The following is an 18,811-nucleotide window of genomic DNA, read 5'->3' as shown; positions in this document are numbered from 1 at the left end:
GGCTGTAGCTGTACGAGCGAGAAAGAGACAGGCGCCCCACCTCCTGTCTCCTTCTCGCTCGTACAGCTACAGCCAATCAGCGGCGGCTGAAATGAACACTAGGTGGACCCTTCCTGAATACCTTCCCCCCTCCCCCAGCTGTATTACCCAAGTTTCGTGTAAAATAAGTTTTCTTCTTTTTTATGCTGAAATTGCTTAGCTTGCTGTATTGCGAGTAGTACGGTGCGCGTTCTTCACAACGAAGTGATCTGTATATATAACGAAGGATTTGTGAGGTACCAAGCGCTTCGTTATAAATGCGCTTGACTCCTCATACCGTCTGTCCCAGCTAACATTAGTCAAGCTTTAAGTCTTAAAATCGTTGGCTAACGTTAGCGGGGACACCCAATATATAACAAGCGCTTGGTGGTGGGCTTGCCTGTGTTAACACAGACGTTCAGTACGACTTGGTGTTAGCGTTGCGTGCTTCACAATGCGCATGCGCTGTGCGTATAACCTGCACTGGAGTTGTAGTTTAGCTCTTCGGGATTTAGCGTTCAGCGCTAACGACGTCAAAGCGGCACTCTCCGAAGGGAAAGTTGCGCCCGCTTCGATCTCATCGAGTCGTCATTACTTCACTGTTCGGATCTTCCCTATACCGAAGAGACGGTTGCGTTTTCTTTATATTTGTCTCATGATCGGCTTCGACAGCAATGTATTGGAAACAGCTGGATGCTGTTGTTCGATACCTGTCCTCGATTCTCGATGCTGTAGGCTTGACGAGAGGGCCCACATATGTTTTCTCGGGCTCTGTAATTTGATGAGACGTAGACGCAATGTGTCACGTGAAGTGCTCTGAGACTTTGGAACGGTCGCCGCAAAGCAACGTATGGTCGCTGCGGTGCGTCCGATGACTCTGCGATTCATAACTACAGGCGACACTGTGAGTGCAACCCCTTTAAGCGTTTGTCGGTATGAATGTCGATTGCCAAGAAGACGCCGTATACAACAACCGCTGTGGGTGCTGTGCGGCAATATCGCTCGCGTACACCAACAGTACCTGACGAAGCATACAAATGACACCGTGTGGGTTTTCGTTAGCGTCCCGCGATTATAGATGACATGTCTGCGATAGCGATCCGCATCCACGTGCAGCGTTATCATTATGTCGCACGTTAGCGTTAATGTAAATGTTTTACGCTTTCTAAGAGTTTTACCGATTCACTTTTGGGTGAATTGTGAACGGCTCTCGGGTTAGTCTGAAGACAACCCTCTTGGTTGGTATGTCCGCATTCACTGTGCGTTACTTTTTTTTTTTTATTTTTAAATTTATTTTTTCCTTTGTTAAGCGTACATCGTCTTTGTTGCATTCGCAGGCGCCTGAACAACAACAAGCTCAGGAGCCTGCCGGACACGCTCTTCGTGACAATGGTCAACCTACAGCGTCTGTAAGTTGACCAAATCATCTTTATTACTGTTCGTGTTATGAAAGGGTTGGTATATGTAACGCATCTTCTCGCGGCCACACGCATAGACACATGCTGAAGAGTGTGTATGTTTCCTATGCAACACTGCCCGGTGTTGCAAAGACGCTCTCTCACGGCAAAAGCAATGTGCGCTCTGAGGTCTCGCGACTTTTGGCCCTGCACTGTCTCTCTCTCAGACAGGTGGCGTCGCCTGTTCAAGTATAGCGCTTGGTTCCACGGGTGCATTTCAACGTCTCACCAGGCACTGCGGCTGACGACATTTCCTCAAAGAACACCGAAGAGGAAAGTTAAGCGGTGTTTGCAAATTACAGCCTCTTGATAACCAAAAATGACAGCCAGTGAAGAGGCCAATACTAATAAAAGTAACAAAACCGGGCTAGATGTATCGCGCTAGCTTCTCGGGACTTGATGAGATTTGAAGAGAGTGTGCTTGAAACTTTAGTTCATAGTTTATTGATGAACAATGATTACATTGCATTCTAAAGGGACCAAATATCGACCAAGGTTTGAGAAACTTTCTTGAGCAAAAAGGGCTAAAACGTAGTTTCGTACTTTGAAACTCCCAATGCGGCGGTTCACAATTCACGGGGAAACTTTATCTGCTAACAACCGACGTCTTTTCTCGGAATATACAAGGTGTTCCAGCTAACTTTAGCCAAGGTTTAAAAATATGCCGAAGCACACTAGGAAGACGCGACCAAATGCATATTGTGGGCTATTGTATGGAGCAAGTCGCACTACCTTTTGTATTCTGCTTAATTGCATAATTAGTCAATAATAATTAACCAACTTCGTTAGTATTAACTTTAGGGCAAAATATCAAATGAGAAAGGTGTCAAGCGCTCTAGGAAATATTTAATTCAGTGGCTTCTAACTTCCTACTTCTGTAATAATTTTTTTTTCTGCGTCCTAAAGAAATCCCGCGAAATTTGAAAAAAAAAAAAAGGAGATAAGCACCCGTGACATGCCCGCTTGCGCGGCGCGCCCTCAAACGTGCTGCGTACGAACGAACAGAGCACTCAGCCGTGTCTGCTTGTCGCTGTCATGCTACGAGGGAAGCACATCATTGGTGCATTACCAAGTCGCTGCCCTGCAGTCACTCTGCAAGTGGCAGCACACCTGCAGGCTAAATGCGCGGTTGGTTCGCACTCGGCACGTTTGGGAGCACTGCAATCGCGGCGCGCAAGCGGGCATGTCACGTGCTTTTTCATATTTGGCGAGCTTTCCTTGTAGGACGCATGATTACGTAGCAGCTAGAAAGTTTTAAAACTGCCGAATGAGATGTTTTCTAAAGCGCTCCACAATTTTCTCATTGGAAGTTTTACCCTGAAGTTAGTACTTGCGAAGTTTGTTGACTAATCTTCACTAATTATGTAATTGAAAATTATTAAATTGTGGGGTTTTACGTGCCAAAAACCACTGTGATTATGAGTCGTGCCGTAGTGGGGGAGTCCGGATTAATTTGGACCATCTGGGGTTCTTTAAGGTGCTCCTAAATCTAAGCACACGGGTATTTTCTGCATTTCGCCCCCATCGAAATGCTGCCGCCGTGGGCGGGATTTGGTCCTCGTACGAGCTCAGCAGTCCAACACCATAACCACTGAGCAACCACGGCGGGTCTAATTATATAATTAATCAGATGCAAAAGATAATGTGACTTCCTCCATACAATGACCAGCAACATTGGTCAACCAGAAGAGCAACGCTCTTCTGGTTGACCTCCTTGCCTTTCCTCTCCTTGCTCTCTCTGTGCATTTGGTGCCGGTCTCCTATAGACTGCTCAGGCATATTTTCGCTAAAGTAAGCTGGGACACCGTGTATATGCAAAGCGAGTCTAGGAAAAAATCCTTTACCAGATCAACTAGTGTTGGTCGTCAGTGTTCCTTCAAGGTGCGTTCACGCTGTGCATTTAGACAAACCTCGCGGTAGGCTTTAAAATAATATTGCATAAGAAAAGTAGGGTCAAAGAAAAAGGGGCTGGTAAAATAACGAGGAAATCATCCATCATCAACCAACCAAATCCAGTTGACATGCCGGCTGCTGAATTTATCGAACCTTCCTTGTACAGTTATTATACAAAGATACAATTATTCTTTCTGTATTGCATTGCAATGTCTTTTTTGGTATTTTGGGTAGAGTTCCTTGTTCCTCGCTCTCTCCTCTTGCTTAAGGTTGATTATATACGTATAGTTCTTTTTTTTAACGTCGTCGGAGACGCACCACGCTATAGATATAACTGACACTTATTTATTCGGCACATAACAGTAATACGTAATGCCAGCCCCCAAAAGCCGAAATGCTTGTATGTATCCAAGAGTGGAAATGCAAGTTTCAAATGTGGGTGTGCACGGAACGTTGGTTTGCACCAAGCAAGTGCAGCCATGCACCGCGATTGTGGCATGCAGTGCCAGGCGCGAGGTCTTACAACGCTGCTGCAAATGCTGTCGTCTGACTGGGAGCTTACCACTGTCGTTGAACAGTGTACAATCATTGCATTCTACCGGTGCTAACATATGGGGCTGAAACTTGGAGGTTAACAAAGAAGCTTGAGAACAAGTTATGGACCGCACAAAGAGCGATGGAACGAAAAATGTTAGACCTAACGTTAAGAGACAGGAAGAGAGCGGTGTGGATCAGAGAGCAAACGGGGGTAGCCGATATTCTATAGTTGACATTAAGAGGAAAAAAATGGAGCAGGGCAGGCCATGTAATGCGCAGGAAGGATACCTGGTGGACAATTAGAGTTGCAGAATGGATATCAAGAGAAGGGAAACGCATTCGAGGACGGCAGAAAACTAGGTGGAGTGGTGAAGTTAGGAAATTTGCAGGCGCAAGTTGGAATCGGCTAGCGCAAGACAGGGTTGATTGGAGATCGCCGGGAGAGGCCTTCGTCCTGCAGTGGACATAAATATAGGCTGATGATGATGGTGATTCCTTGTCAGCCCTTGGGCAAGTGCCGGTGACCAGAGCACTGTAAGGCCTCCTGTAACCTCCCCGCGTTGTCGAGGCGTGCTATACTCGCAAGAGCCAGGTATGATTATTGACGGAGAATATGGCAACTTGCTGGACCGAACCACGGCGCCAGCGAAGTGAGGGATGTCACGGTATTGTCGCGTGTGTTGGGTCGTTTTCGTGTCCGGCAATTTATCCGGAGTGCTTTCTAATAGAATGTCATTTTCTTATTGATGAACAGTGAACAAGCCCTGAGCAGACGTTGTAAAAAAGGAAAACGGAGGTCGCGGGGAGCTAGAGCGAGAATATTGGGGTAGCGTCGCCACCCGCCTTTCCATTTTTATTTATTTATTTATTTATTTATTTATTTATTTATTTATTTATTTATTTATTTATTTATTTATTTATTTATTTATTTATTTATTTTGCTTAACGGCACAAAGCAACACATCAGCTATGGGAGATTCCGGTACAATGTTTTTACCACCCGGGCTCGCTTAACGTTCGGTACGCGCGCGTTCTTGCAGTCCTCACACGTTGGAGCTGCAGTGACTGCCAGTAAACGAACCCACGGCGTCTTGCTAAAGAGCAGAACGCTACCGTGGAGAAGTTACCGCGGCGCTTATTCCATCTTTGAGTCGTTGCTGGCTTAAACCGTGAGACTCACGTGTATAATATTCTGAATAGAGAGTCTTAGATTAGGGGGACGCAAGCGTAAGGGCCCGCTAGCGCTTGGGGCCGCGGTACTGCGCACGCGCAGACCAGCCTGCGCGTGCGCAGTACCGCAGCCGCAAGCGCTAGGGGGCCCCTACCCTTGCGTCCCCCTGATCTAAAACTTTCGAATGTCGCAGCAGCTGTACTTTACGGGTGTGTGGGTTCCGGAGACAAGACAAAGCAAAACATCCAGTTGGAAAAAAAAAAAAGAAAACCCAGCATTACGAATCGTAGTTAGCTGGGCAATATAAAAAGCGACGCCACTCCGCCAAATCGCGCGTCGACGCAGTTCCCTCGGCAAACTTTCCTTGCGCCATGTTCGTCACCTGTCTTCCCTCGCTCCTCCGGGAAAGCGAAAATACTACAGATGGCGTTGCGCACCGAAGATTTCTATAGCTGTCCAGGTGAGTACTTGTCACCGCCCCGTTTCGAAGGGGACGCCAATCAACATAATCACCCGACAATGTGTGCGCCGCGCAGCTGTCCAGCTGAACTTAATATTTCCAAGTGCTTATAATGGGCAGCCTCATGGAAAACACTTTGGAGGTATTTTCGGCGTCGCAATCCGCGTCGTTGGATCAACTTACCGTGGCCGATTCGCGTACCATGGTACACGAGTCGGCCACGGTAAGTTGATCCGTATAATAGAGCGCCATATCCACACAGAACGCAGTTTGACCAGCGTGATGGCGCGAGTATTGTTCTGCGTGAAATGGACGCGCCGACGCCGGGCTATGCGTTACGCCGAAAGTGCATTTGAAGTGCATGTTCTATGTGTTTGTCGCTTATGAATGTTACCAACCGCAGGAATTCTTTCCCCTACATGTTGAGGCATTTTTTGTCATCTCGTCAACTGGCCTTGGGACGTAGGGCTTTCCTACGTACCGGAGGAAATGACAAAAAATACCTACCGCTTTCTTGTGCTGTACGCGCTGAAGCATGAAACGCTCATGAAACACGCAAATCCCTATATATTCTCTCGGAAGACCACTGGTGATGAAATGAAGATTTTTCGGGTATTTTGTGTTTTTTGAGAAAACTGTCGAAAAGCGCTGGGTGATTTCTTGACTTCATTCAAGCAGGGTATCCTTTTTCACGAAGGTAAAAGAAAAGTAACTAAAAAGAAAATCAATACACGTTCCTACGCGGCTGTGCAAGGAACCATGCCAAATCTCTGCAGTGTGTTCTCGGAGTGCTCTTGCTTCCTTCATTTTACGTTGGTCGAGAACTAAGCGAGGTCTAATATAAAATCTGGAATCAGCTAGCGCAAGACAGGGGTAATTGGAGGTCACAGGGAGAGGCCTTCGTCCTGCAGTGGACATAAAATATAGGCTGATGATGATGATAATCTGGTTACTGTTCTTCGTCTCCTAAGCAAACTATCGAAAATTACCAGAAGTAAAAGAAGAAAGGGTTTCATAGCAGTGTGGAAAAAAAAAAGGGGGTGGGGGGTGGGGGTGGGGTTTAGTTTTTTTTCTTTTTTTTAAAAATCGCCTCTGGCAGATAGCCTAATTGTTGTGTTTGAGCTGGATTATTCGAAGAGGCGGAGATTCCTAGATAGCGAAATCGAAGCACATATTCAACTAATTAAAGTAATCACTAATTGCCTTTCGAACTAATTACTTTACGGCACATACCGTTATTTACGGATTGTAGCCGGTGAGTTTGCAAGACGTATCCACTTGAAATGAATCTCCTGGATGACACCAGTTTCGAGATATTATTTCCTCGAAGTGTGCGATGAAATACATGGGCGTTCCAGCTACTTTTGTGCTTGAATGCATGAAAGAGCGTTCTGTTAAAGTAAATGGAACAACAGTCCATTTTTACGGCGAGTTTGATGGCGCATATCTCCAAACTGATGTCATTCTGGAATTCACTTGAAGTGGATACGCCTTTCAAACTCACCGGCTACAATTCGTAAATTTCAATATTAACCGTACAGTAATTAAGAAGATAATCAGTGATTTGTTTTAATTTGTCGTATGTGTTTTAATTTCTTATGCAAGTAATCTCCGCCTCTGTGAATGATACAGCGCAAGCACTCGAATCATGTTATCTGCAACAGACCATTTTTAACAATGATCACCCTGTATAAACGTACGGTCGATTAGCAAATGATATGGGTCAGTCGCTCGCTGCTCGATTGCTCAGTCGCGTGACTGCAGTCACAAACCTACTGAAGCAATCCGTGGCACAGGAGCTGGACGTGTGCTTACGCTGGCGCTCATTTTACGTGGTGATGGTGTGAGCAGACGTGAACGGCATCAATCACGAGACATTTTGGTGTGGCGATGGCAGGGTCGCGCTTGCCTGTGTAAACATCTCGAGTCGCTCCTTGTCCGCCATTCGCGGTCGGTCGCGCGACTTCTATCAATCTCTAGTGTGAATGCGCCCCTACAGCGAAAGCTGTCAAGGCATCCAGCTTTCGTGGCGTCTATCGCGAGTATCATCATCATCATCATCATCATCATCATCATCATCATCATCATCATCATCATCATATCATCATCAGTTTCTTTGGGAGAAGTTGCCAGATATAAACCTCATTTGTCTACATCCAGAGTTTCATCCCGGGTCTACGACTTGTCATCGGTCGTGCCTTCGTTGTTGTTGAGCGACCTCTTTTTTGGGTCAGCTACCGATGTTTATGGGGGATTTGTATGTTTCCTTTTGCGCGGCCTTCTATGTTTTTTTTTTTTGTCTTGTTATTTTTCTCCCACTTAATCGGCTTAGCTTCAGTACGCAAGTTTCTCCGGAGATAATCGTTTACGCTGAACGCGAACAAATGCGGAATTAAGCGAGCTCTTGGAATGACTATTCTAAAAGTTCTATAACAGCGCGCCTTTCCTGCAACATCAAAAAAAAATATGTAGATCGGTGCAATGTATCAATAATTTACGCTTTAAGACTTGAGAGTTCATAAAGAATTCGAAATTACGGCGCCGTATAGATGACGTTGCTTAATATCCACGTATAATGCGCAGTATCGTATGTGCGGATGCTTATAGCCTTTTGCACCTTTTACGACGACAATAGCCCATTGCAGCATTTAAATAAAAGACAAGCGTAGACGAAAATTAAGTGCATACGGACACGTGTAGCGGAGGAGAGTAGACCCAGCCATAAAGGGACTCTAAAGAGAAAAAAAAAATCAGTTTTACTTAAGAGTGAAGAATTGAATGCGATAGCAACCTGTTAGAATATTACACGAAGTTTAAAACTCGTAGCTGTAGTGGCAGTATGAATTGAAGTGAACGTAAGCTGACGAAGTAAAAACGAGCCCTTGTGCTAGGGGTCTTCTCTTTGAATCCTGCCATCGGACAATTTGATTATGTTTATTAATTAAAGACAACGTCTTAGCGACTTTACCACCACTTTTCCGTATCGTGTATGTTTCTTTCTGGGCCGATCCCGGAAGTCGTGCACAGCCGCGCCAATGCGCTGTCTCCTGCGCTGTCGGTGTTTTGTTTCGTGGCATTTGTTTGTGGGCTGTCATTCTCAAAATTCTGCGGAATAATATTGTCAAGGATGTAAGACGTGGCATGAGCACCTTTAGTGATATTTGGTGCGACAATATAACGCGCATATAACGCATGTCCTATAGCATGGAGTGGCATATAGCATGCATGTACATAAATATATACGGAACCTCACGGCGACGCCGACGGCAAAAATAGCTTGGAGTGTCCATATAATTGCTTTCCGCAATAAAGTGATTTCAGCTGTGTTAGTTAATTACCTTTCCACGATATTATCCGCCGCGGTGGCTTAGCGGCTGTGGTACGGCGCTGCCAAGCACGAGGTTGCGGGATCGAATCCCGGCCGCGGTGGCCGCATTTCGATGGGGGCAAAATGCAAAAACGCTCGTGTCCCGTGTATTGGGGGCACGTTAAAGATTTCCTGGTGGTCAAAATTAACCCCGAGTCCCCCTCTACGGCGTGCCTCATAATCAAATCGTGGGTGTGGCACGCAAAACCCCAGAATTCAATTCCTCGATATCAAAAGAAGACGCTTGCTAAGCCAGAAAAGGCGCAAGAACGAAAGACGGGTGGCGACGCCTTCTTGAAATTCCCGCACCAGCAATTCGTGACGTCATGGATTTTGACACCGTCTGCTTGGGGTAGTTTTTATCGCTAAAAATGGATTGCGTTGTATTCTAAAAGAGTCAGACTAAACTCGGGAAGGTTCAAGAACGTTTACTGAACCATGCACGTGACTTTGCGACAGAATACTTCGCAATCCGTGACGTCGCACTGACGCACCAGCTCTGGGGTTTCGGCGCGATATTCAAAAATGCAACTTTGACTCATTTTCTCTTCTAATAATGAACACATTTCTAGAAATCACCGAAAGTAGAGTTCTTCAAGAATATTTTATCAGTCTAAACACAGTTTAATTATGAATAATATTAGCACCTTCCTTAAAAATGATATTAGCAGTATGGGGAAAGTTCACCCAATTTGAAGTATGCATGTCTGTCTATCCGTATCTAACCTCTTTCACGCCAACTTGGGGCATTGGATCTCTTTCTCTCTCACGCACGCATACACACGCATACACACGCATACACACGCATACACACGCACGCACACGTACGCGCACACGCACGCACACGTACGCGCACACACACGCGCACACACACGCGCACGCGCACGCGCGCGCACCGCATTTCGATGTGGCCGAAATGCAAAAACGCCCACATGCCGTGCAATTTGGTGCATGCGAAGGAAACCGCTGTGATCAAAATTAATTCGGAGTCCCGCACTACGGCGTGCTTCTGAGCGTGGTTCAGATCGTGGTTCTGGCACCTAAAACCCCAGAATTTAATTTCATTGCAGAAAGTCAGCATTTTCTATGAACAATAAGTTCGATAAAAAACAGCTGTATGCCCTGGAGGTCCACGCCAATGGACAGCGTATTCTCTAAAAGACTCGTTTTCAAATTTTACTAAGGTTTAGACCCCTCTATTCACGAAGGCACTACAACTGCTGCGTTTTATTGTGCAGAGAATGCAGCACAGCGTTTTATTCGAATAAATTATACAGCATCTTCGACATCTGAACAACTATTAAGCATTGATGTGACACTGAAGTCAACATCATCATCATTAGCCTATTTGTATGTCTACTGCTAGGCGAATACCTCTCCCAGCGATCTCCATCTGCCCCTGTCTTCCGCTAGCTGATTCCATCTTGCGTCTGCTATTTTCCTGGTTTCCTCACCTAATTTTCTCTCGTTCTCGACTGCGCTTCCCTTGCCTTGGCACCAATTCTGTAACTCTAATAGTCCACCAGTTATATACCCTACGCATTCCATGGCCTGCACCGCTATATTTTTTTTTCTCTTAATGTCAACTAGCATATCAGCTATCCCCATAATAGCTCTTTGATCCACACCTCTCTCTTCCTGTTTCTTAACGTTACGCCTAACATTTTTCGTTCCATCGCTCTTTGCGCGGTCCTTAACTTATTCTCGAGCTTCTTTGTTAATCTCCAGGTTTCTGCCTGGAGTATGCTGCATACTTTTCAACGACAGTGGTAAGCTCCCAGTCAGGTTTGGTAATATCTGCCGTATGCACTCCAACCCATTTTTATTCTTCTGTAAATTCCCTTCTCATGTTCAGAGTCTCCTGTAATTGACCTAGATAAGCGTACTCCTGTACAGACTGTAGAGGCTGACTGGCGATCATGAATTCTTGTTCCCTTGCCAGACTATTGAACATTACCTTTGTTTTCTGCACATTAATCTTCAACCCCACTCTTACGCTTTCTCAGTTAAGGTCCTCAATAATTTGCTGTAATTCGTACCCATTGTTGCTGAATAGGACAATGTCATCTGCAAACTGAAGGTTGCTGTGGTTTTCGCCGTTGATCCTCACTCCTAAGCCTTCAGGGTCTAATGGCTTGAATATTTCTTCTAAACATGCAGTGAATAGCATTGGCAAGATTGTCTCCTTGCCTGACCCCTTTCTTGATAGGTAATCTTCTACTTTTCTTGTAGAGAAGCAAGGTAGCTGTGGAATTTTAGATTTTCCCCTCACGTATGATTCCTGTACTTCTTGATTACGCAGTGCCTCCATGACTGCTGGTATCTCTACTGAATCTAATGCCTTTTCATAATCTATGAAAGCCATATAGAGAGGTTAATTGTACTCTGCAGGTTAATCAATTAATTGAAGACCTGAATATGACCCATCGTAGAATATCCCTTCCTGAAGCCAGCCTGTTTCTTGGTTAAGTGAAATCAAGTGTTGCCCTGATTGTATTGGAAATTATCTTGGTGAACATTTTATACAATACGGAAAGCAAGCTAATGGGCGTATAATTATTACATTCTTTAACGTCTCCCATGTTATGGATTAGTATAATGTTGGTGTTCTGCCAGCTATGTGGTACACTTGAAGTTATGAGGCATTGCGCATAAAGGGCAGCAAGCTTTTCAAGCATAATATTTCCTCCATGTTTGAATAAATCCACTTATTTCTGCCGTTTTTCGGGACGTGTCTTGCAAGGCCCGTCTAACTTTATCGCTAGTTATAGAAGGAACCTCTGTATCCTGTTTGTCACTATTTCCATTGAAGGCTGCGTTGCTGCTCTGGGTACAGTACAGGTCAGTAAAGAATTCTTCTGCTGCTTTTGCTATATTATCGAAATTATTGATGACATTAACCTTCTTATCTTTCACTGCATACATCTTGCCTTGTCATATGCCGCTGAAGTATATTACTCATAATCCGAAAGTGTCAAAGGCTGTGATTTCAAGCGACTCCCGTGGCGCTCTCAGCCGGTTGTCTAGTGCCAACGCGGACTCACCTCTTCTACGTGTGAATTATTTATGATGGTCCATCAAATCACATCTGATGGAAAAACACTGATGTTTCAGTGGATATCATCACACATTGGTATCTTTGGAAACGAAGCAGCTGATAGTCTCGCGGCGTCAGCGCGCCCACAACCTTGACTTCACCGATACTGCATGCAGATTCGATGACGCTCGAAACCCGACAGCACTCACGTCCGGATGAATGTGTCGCTAATGGATCGTACCTTACACCGATCTCTGCCCGTGGTTTAACCCGCCGCAGTACTCTGTTGCTCAGCTTTGCGCATCGGGTGTGTTAATGTAGCCCGTCACATTCTTGTGGGACACTAGAGTGAAACGCTTGAGCACTTGCTGTTAAAATGTTCAACTTTCCACAGTTGTCACTGTGTGCTGCTCAGCAAGCTCCGGCTACTTAATCTTGTTCGAGCTGCGCTTAATGATTTCATGTTTCTGAAAGTTCGTGCTTCAACTCGATGTGATGTTCATAGAGCTGTTCTTGAATGACTAACCACGGAACTATACTCTCGTCTGTAATGCTCGTAGTCTGCGTATGATTGTGTGATGTGTTGTATCGTGCCTGTTTGAGCTTTCGTTTTCCTTTTTCTTTTATACTCTCTTTCCCTTTTTTTTTCTCAAGTGGGTGGGCGTGGTGTCCCTATTACGAGACATTTGCTAGCCCGCTTCTCTTGCGTTCTTTGGGGTGTTTATTATATGTTCACGTGATTACTACTACTGGCTACTAATGCTACTAATTATAATAGTGTTTAATAAAGTGTGAAATGCGGCGCTGTTTAACCGGATGGCCAACTCGAGCAGGTGTGTCGGCCTGGCAGCGCGCATCTGATTTGCGCGCGGACCCTTGGCGACGCCACCGCTCGCGAAATGACGGCGCAATGGGATTCCGCGAGCCCCCCTCCTCTCCCCGGTCAGCAAACAGCGGCTGATGGGGAAGAGGGGGGCCTGCGCGTGTCAGGCGCCGTTGTCGCCGAGGGGTCGTGATCCCGCGCGGGCTACGAGAAGAAGCCCGCCCGGCGGCGTTTTCCCCCGCTGAAAACGGGCCGGCTTACGCCTGGATTGCCGGGCCGAGCAAACACGAGCCCGGCTGGATCTGCAGAGGATTACACCGGCGGGGTTGGACTCGCGGGAGCCACTTTCCTTCCTCTGCCCGTTTCCTCTCCGTGTTTGCCGTTCAGCCCGGTACAATTGCCTTCCCTGTCCGGCGTCGTTTTCTTCCTTTCGGGCTCGACGGCATAAGCTGTGGGACCTGTTGAAGACAAGTTTCCACAGGCTGACGTCATTGTAATGGCGGCGCTTTTCCCGTCTCTCGGCGGACCCTGGCGGTGCCGCGTTAATTGAGATGCTGCCGGGCAGGTTGGTGGCTCGAAGGCTGCCACGAGGAGCGCGCTTTTCGCGGCATGTTTGTTCAGCCCTAAGTGGCTTAGTTTCAGAAATCCCCAGTTGATATCTCTCGTGCGCACGAGCGAGTAGGGATAGGTTCTTCCGAATGTCTTCCATTGCATTTCTTTATATTGTCACTTGTAGAAGGAAAAAAGACAAAACATCAAACAACGGAACGGAAATTAGAATGCATTCGCATGCGACACATAATATAACCGGTCATTGTTATCAACTTCATATTTACCGTGTATTATAGGGTGTGCATTCCTGCGTGTTAGGCGGACTGCTGTAATATTGTTGCACAAAAAACGTTACAAGCTAACGCAAGTTAGACGGGCGTAACAGCAGCCAAGATGGCGATGAGCAACCTCGCCTTCGTCGGCCTTATGCTGCAGTCTTCTGTCTCGCGACGTTACCCCCCGGACGAAAGCACTCGCACCGTCCAGACGTGTCGGAGTGCAGCCTCAACTATACGACTTTAGCAGAGCAGCGTCAACGACATCAATCTGGGCGAGCGCACGCATCCCCGTTGGCTTGGCCGGTGCAGTCTCGTATATATAGGCCGTGTAGGCAGTGACTTGACGCAGAACGCGGTATAAGGACCACTGTAGGAGCTTCGCTGAAAGCCCACCTCTTCGAGTTTGGCGACCAGAGGAGTACTATAGAGCCATAAGAGTAATAGGCATCTTTGTGACGGTCGGTCATCCTATATACTGTGAATGGACGACCAAAGAGGTACGGTCGAAATCTGGAGATTGCCCAGACACAAGGGCATTCACGCTCTGTAATCGAGTAATTGCGCTCTGGAGCAGGCAGACGCTATGACGCAGTCACGACCTTTTTAGCGTGGGGCAGGACGGCTTCCATTCCGTATCCGCTGGCGTCCGTCCGAACTTCCGTTGGAGCAGATGGGTCCGAGTGCGCCAGCAGAGAAGTCGGGAGACGGCGGATAACCGAAAAAAAAAAAAATGCAGGAGTTTGCCGACTGCCCCATTAGAAAGGCGTAGCTTTCTTGAGAAGTTCGGTGAGTGGACGGGAGATGTCGGTGAAATGTTTGACAAAGCGACCAAAGTAGAAAACATCAGCCAATGAAGGAGCGAACGTCTTCGGTAAAGGAAGGTACAGCGAAATGGCTTCACGGCGCCAATGTTTTCGTGGTCAGTTCGGATTCCCGCTCCGTTAACAAGGTGACCGAGCGCTTGGGATTTCGCGGCCACCAAAGTGACACTTGGACGAGTTTAGCTCAAGGCAGGCGCTGCGCGGAACACTTGGAAGATGGCCGACAGGCGCTGTAGATGGCTGGCAGATGTCGCTGAAAAAAACAATGACGTTATCTAAGTAACAAAAACAGGTCGACCATTTGAAGCCTCGTAGGAGAAAATCGACCGCCGTGGTGGCGTGGCTATGGCGTGGCTCTACTAAGCCCGATTGAATCCCGGCCGCATTTCGATAAGGGATGAAATGCAAGAACGTCCGTGTGCTGTGCATTGGGTGCACGTTATAAAGAACCGCAGGTGGTCGAAATTAACGGCGTGCCTTAATCTAATTGTGGTTTTGGCACGTAATGCTCCAGAATTTAATTTCATTTTAAGGAGCGAATCCATCATGTGCTCAGATGTGGCCAGCGCATTGCATATACTGAAAGGCGTAACTTTAAATTGACATAGCCCCCCGGCGCTTACAAATGCCGCCTTCTCACGGTCCATCGGATCCATGGCCGATAGCCACATCGCGCAGGTTGATGGGTGAAAAATAGCTCGCTGCATGGAAGCAGTCGAGCGCATCATCTATGCGCGGTAAAGGATATAGCGTCAAGGGGCTGTTTAATTTATAGACAGGCCCTCGCTGTGGGGCGATGAGAGCACAATAACAAAAAAGAACATCCTAATTACCACGATCTTGACGCGAAGACACGGCTGCAGGCGCGATGAGTCCACTCACGACCAGCTGGCGAATGACCAGGACACGGAATAGCAACAGTATTCTCAGTGACTGCGCACTATGTCGCTAATGCATTGAGACGATTTGTGTAACGCCACTCTATCTCCGTACCCTGCAAAAACCGAAGGCTCTCTGTGTCCTCGTGCAGATTGCTTCGCACAGTGATGCATCAAGCGGAAGGGGCACGCAGCTCGAATGCCTCGTCTATGCCATCGAGTCTTGCTCTGTCGCATCTTGTTGAAGCGAGGCCCGCACGTCATTGCCTGACGTGTAGAAATCAAGATTGTGAACCAACTGGGCAAAACACTTAAAGTCGCGTGGTAATTTTATTGCTTTTTCAATGATTTGCTTCCCTCACTCGAGCACCGCCTTTCACGTTAATCACGCGCTGAGAATTCGGCATGCCTAAAACCTATAGATGGCTTGCACTGACGTCATCCTATCCATCATGTTGGAGACCGGCATGGTGAGAAGCTGCGTCCGTGACGTCACGTGGCAGCTATTTATAGGCATTTTGTTTCGGATATCATTTGTGAGCGCAGAGCGCGTACAGGCAGATAAGGTAACGGGAACAGTGAGGCAGAGCAGGACGCAAATTGGCAGCTATCTAACGCACGACGAGTTGCCGGCATGGCCCACAGATGGCCATTATAAACGAACCTGTTAACGGCTTCCACTCTAGGATTGAGTCAACAAGGACAGCGAGGGAGAACAAGGCGCCGGCTGGACCCTTACCAGTGTCTGCCCGCCCAACACAACGCTTTGAAATGAATCTCTTGGGCGTTGTCGACTTGGTACTTGAGAGAGAGAGAGAGAAAGGAAAGGCAGGGAGGTTAACCAAGGTATCGCCCGGTTGGCACACGTGGGGAAAGGGGAAGGAAAGAAAGAGAACCATTGTGCGCGCACCCGCAGACGAATGTTCACCAGTGTTGCCAACCGTGGGTAATTAGCCTGATTTGTGGTATCGTCAGCATTTTGACTGCATGGTATGGCTGTAGGGCCGCCCGGCAATTTTTCTAGAGAATGTAGGGTAATTTCGTAAGTGTTCTGAAACGTACGGCAATTAGCCTACTGTCGGTTATCTTGAGGATTTCGCTGCATGGTTGGGCTGTAGGGCCGTCCGGCATTTTTTCTGACGAAATATTTATTTATTTATTTATTTATTTATTTATTTATTTATTTATTTATTTATTTATTTATTTATTTATTTATTTATTTATTTATTTATTTATTTATAGATATTGGGATCTTTTACAAGATCTTAGCAGGGTGGGAACATACAAGTACACTCATACAAACATACATTACAAGCAATCTTGCCGACGCTTGAATTCAACATGACAAAAGAACAGAATGCAAGCAAAAAGAAGCAAATAAATTATGTGCGACAGAGTCAAGAATGCAGGCGGGCCTGAAAAAGGGATAAAGAATTTAGGGGGGGGGGGGGGGGTGTAACGACTTCGTCAGGAAGTTTATTCCAATCAACTATTGTTCTTGGAAAATAAGAGTATTTGAAGCAGTTGTTACGCGTCGTTAACGGGGCTACTGCTTGGGAATGTTTATGACGGGTAGCATAACCAGTTACAGGTGTTCAAATGTGCGAGGTATCAATACGGTAGTGGCCATTCACTAGCTGAAAAAAGAATTTTAATCGGGAAACACGATTTTGTTCTGTAATCGAAGAGAAGCCACTACGTTTAAGGAGATCTGTTATCGAAGTTCGACCGTAAGAATTGTAGATAAATCGAACAGCTTTCTTTTGAATTCGTTCTAATTTTTCAATATTTGTTTTTGTGTAGGGGTCCCAGATGATTATTGCATACTGCTATAGGGTAATTTATTAAGTCTCGGCATTTTTTATGGGCATTTGGAAGTAAGCCCTGGCAAAAGTAAGAAACATCACTAAATCTGGCCAGTTGTACACACCCAAATCAAGGATGCCACGTACTTATCACAATAGCTGTTTTTGGTTAATCGACTCAAGAATTCTGTCAGAATAGGAAGAGATAGGGATGAGTGAGTGTGAGATAGATGGTTTTTCCTATTCCAATATAGTACTAGAGATAGTGACAGCAGAGGAGGAAAAAAAATTAAAAAATATAACGCAATGTAATGCGACAAAAAAATGTTTTTGCTCTGTACATATTCAGTGCACTCGCGTACGCTCCAGGTCAGCCTTCATGATTGCCTCAATTCCATTGATTTCCTGTGTCACTTTTCAATAATGTGAGCTTCAGGCGAACTAGAATATCTCGTGAGCACCGCCTATAGTGCTATCAAAATGTTTTATTTTCTGACTGCGCCCTCGCTAGTATGCTGTTTAACAAGCGCGCAATACCCATTCGTCAAGACGTGATATGTAGGCAAGAAATATCTACAAGCACTCAAAATAATGGCGTATTTCGTGTTTGGCTTGAGCAGCAGCATTTCTTTTAACCAATCATTGTTTCACAATGATAGCCTTGCAACTTGAAATCGATCGTGCATCTCGGAATCTTAAAGAGCAGCTTTCTGGATTCCCGCCCAAAGCTGCACCCGTGTTCAGAGTTTAGGAATTGTTGGTTGCCTATGATATCCATAAGACATGACAGTAACTTAACACAATTTCTAGTGGCGCGATACAAACACAACAATTTAGTGTCGGCGTCAAATCAAACGCAAACAGCGGAGCGCGTGGCCGAAGCATAACTGAGTGCATATAGTGCGCGCCATCGGCCATTGACCGCACTGTGCCAACACCACCTAGATAGCACAAGGCCTACGCATTCCGATCCATGACGTCATGCTACCAGACCCGACTGCCGTAGAATCTGAGGATGCTCCCGCGTAAGCAACAGTGATTTTGACGTCACCGCTTTCGTCACGCCGGCCTTGGCAATGGAAATTTCGGCCCAGGTAGCATGACGTCATAGATCGGAGTGCGTAGGCCTGTGCTATTGACTGTGCGATGATGCTCGCCCTATGCTGCGATATTCTCGCTTCTGCTTTCTTTGATTTTCGCTTTCTCGTTTTGAAATAAAAATTAATTTCAAGAGAAGCGAGAATATCGCAGCATAGGGCGAGCATCACCGCACAGTGCGGTCAGTCCGGATGTGCGCGCCTGTCAGTGCTGATGACTGGCCGACGGCGCGCACTGTATACCCTGAGTTATGCTTTGGCCACGTTTGATTTGACGCCGATAGTACGTATCTGCAGCCGCGGCAAGGCCAGGTGTGGTCCATTTCTGCGTCTTTTTGGGACTCTGTTGCAGAACTTGGTCCAACCCAGCGTAATAGAAATGAGTGACATAGGCCCACAAGTTTTGCTGCCATTAGAAGACGTCCACTTGGGCGAAGACTACATAGCGCTGCGTATTGCTGCACGCGACATATGCATGATCGAGTAATGGCTGCTTTCCCTTGACACAGCGATAACAAAGTATAAGGTGCGTGGGTAGTGCGGTTGCAAATATGAGTGATACAACATTACACGCGGGTTTAGCCAGCGACCCCCTCTGATCGATTTTAATGTTTCAC

The 18,811-nt window shown here is 46.4% G+C and overlaps 1 protein-coding gene across 1 annotated transcript in view; it reads left to right on the top strand.

The window, feature by feature from the left end:
• The window catches only part of LOC119457450 (protein slit), a 287,783-nt gene that overhangs the window by 86,805 nt on the left and 182,167 nt on the right, over positions 1 to 18,811 (top strand). The window contains exon 4 of the mRNA XM_037719017.2: positions 1,356 to 1,427. Within this exon, the coding sequence (XP_037574945.1) occupies positions 1,356 to 1,427 (72 nt within the window). The remainder of the gene's footprint in view (positions 1 to 1,355; positions 1,428 to 18,811) is intronic.

The sequence above is a fragment of the Dermacentor silvarum genome, chromosome 1 (assembly GCF_013339745.2).
Source record: "Dermacentor silvarum isolate Dsil-2018 chromosome 1, BIME_Dsil_1.4, whole genome shotgun sequence".
NCBI classification, from domain to species: Eukaryota; Metazoa; Arthropoda; class Arachnida; order Ixodida; family Ixodidae; genus Dermacentor; species Dermacentor silvarum.
The sequence above is the reverse complement of the archived record's forward strand: the minus strand, read 5'-3'. Positions and strand labels throughout refer to the sequence as shown.